Source organism: Plectropomus leopardus, unplaced genomic scaffold (genome assembly GCF_008729295.1).
Source record: "Plectropomus leopardus isolate mb unplaced genomic scaffold, YSFRI_Pleo_2.0 unplaced_scaffold24591, whole genome shotgun sequence".
Classification (NCBI taxonomy): Eukaryota; Metazoa; Chordata; class Actinopteri; order Perciformes; family Serranidae; genus Plectropomus; species Plectropomus leopardus.
The window spans coordinates 1-1,288 of record NW_024626703.1 but is presented as its reverse complement, the minus strand read 5'-3'; the positions used below and the strand labels follow the sequence as shown (position 1 = coordinate 1,288).

General features: G+C 55.8%; 1 protein-coding gene across 1 annotated transcript; it reads right to left on the bottom strand.

Annotated features, from left to right (window-relative positions):
- Positions 1–42: 42 nt before the first annotated feature.
- On the bottom strand, positions 43–1,237 carry LOC121966441 (echinoderm microtubule-associated protein-like 6; the record flags this gene model as incomplete). Its single annotated transcript, XM_042516534.1, has 3 exons — positions 732–1,237; positions 371–508; positions 43–299 (listed from the first exon to the last, which is right to left on the bottom strand). Coding segments are annotated over exons 1-3 (520 nt in total), but the record flags the coding sequence as incomplete, so codon positions are not given.
- Positions 1,238–1,288: the final 51 nt, after the last annotated feature.

Here is a 1,288-nt window from a genome sequence, read left to right as displayed (position 1 = left end):
GTGTGTGTGTGTGTGTGTGTGTGAGGGCCCCTCAGCTGTTACCTGGCATCCTGTAGAAGAGGCGCTCTCCGGCGCCGTCGTTGGTCTGCAGGAAGCGGCTGTCCACAGACCAGTCCAGGTGTGTGATGAAGGAGGCGGAGCGGCTGCACTCGCCGACCTTCTTGAAGCGCTGAGCGACGGCGTAGACGTCCACCAGCCCGTCGTTGGAGCCGACCGCCAGGAAGGAGCCGTCCGGGGAGAACTTGAGCTCGTGGATCACCTCCTTCCTGTCCTTGATGTGCACCACCTCCGTCATGTCCCTGAGGAGAGACGCCCGTTACCCAGAGTCCCTCACACGCCACTACACAGTAAAAACAGGAAGTGAGGTCACCTGACGCGCAGCACGGTGAAGGAGCCGTCCTTCATCCCCAGAGCGAGCTGAGAGCCGTCGTTGTTGAAGGAGACGCTGCGGACAGACTCCTCCATGTTACAGCGAGCCAGCAGGGTGTGGTCAGGGAGACTCCACAGCCTGAGGGACAGACGGGGGACAGGGACCGAGACAGGGACAGAGACAGACAGGGGACAGGTGGGAGGCAGGTAAGAGACACAGACAGAATTGAACACTTTGGCAGTTAATGTTCAAAATCAAGTAATTTTCATTTTTTTGTTTATTGTATTTTTAAAAAACTGAGTTGGAGACTTTGGCAGCCGAGGGTCTGAGTACTTCCTGCCGCCAGGCGGCGCACACTGACCTGACGGAGCGGTCGTCGCTCCCGGTGACGGCGACCGGCTGTTTGGGGTGAAGGTCCAGCGCCCACAGCTCGCCCTCGCTGTGACCCTGCATCAGCAGAACCGGTTTGTCCCGGTCTCGGACCATGACCTCGAAGATCTCGCTGTCCTGCGTCCCCGCCAGGATCCGGTCTGCCTTCCAGCACACGCTGCGGATCGACAGCCCTGAAACAGGAAGCACACCTAGCTCAAACAGTTACCCCACTCTCTATGTTTGTTTTTATTCCTCTGAGTGTCGGGGAGCACGCAGAGGACATCGGTGTCTTCAGAGGACGTCGGTGTCTTCAGAGGACGTCAGTGTCTTAAGAGGACGTTGATGCGTTCAGAGGACATTTGATGCTTTTTCCACCGTCAGCTGAGCTTTGTTCCGACAGCGCCGTCTCTGCTGAGGTTTACGAGCAGCTTTTGTTTTCTTTTTGTTTGGCCTCACTGCACCATATTTCAGGATATTTTCATATTTTGAATGGCCAAAAACATGTTTTATGAGGTCACCATGACCTTGACCTTTGACCATCAAAAC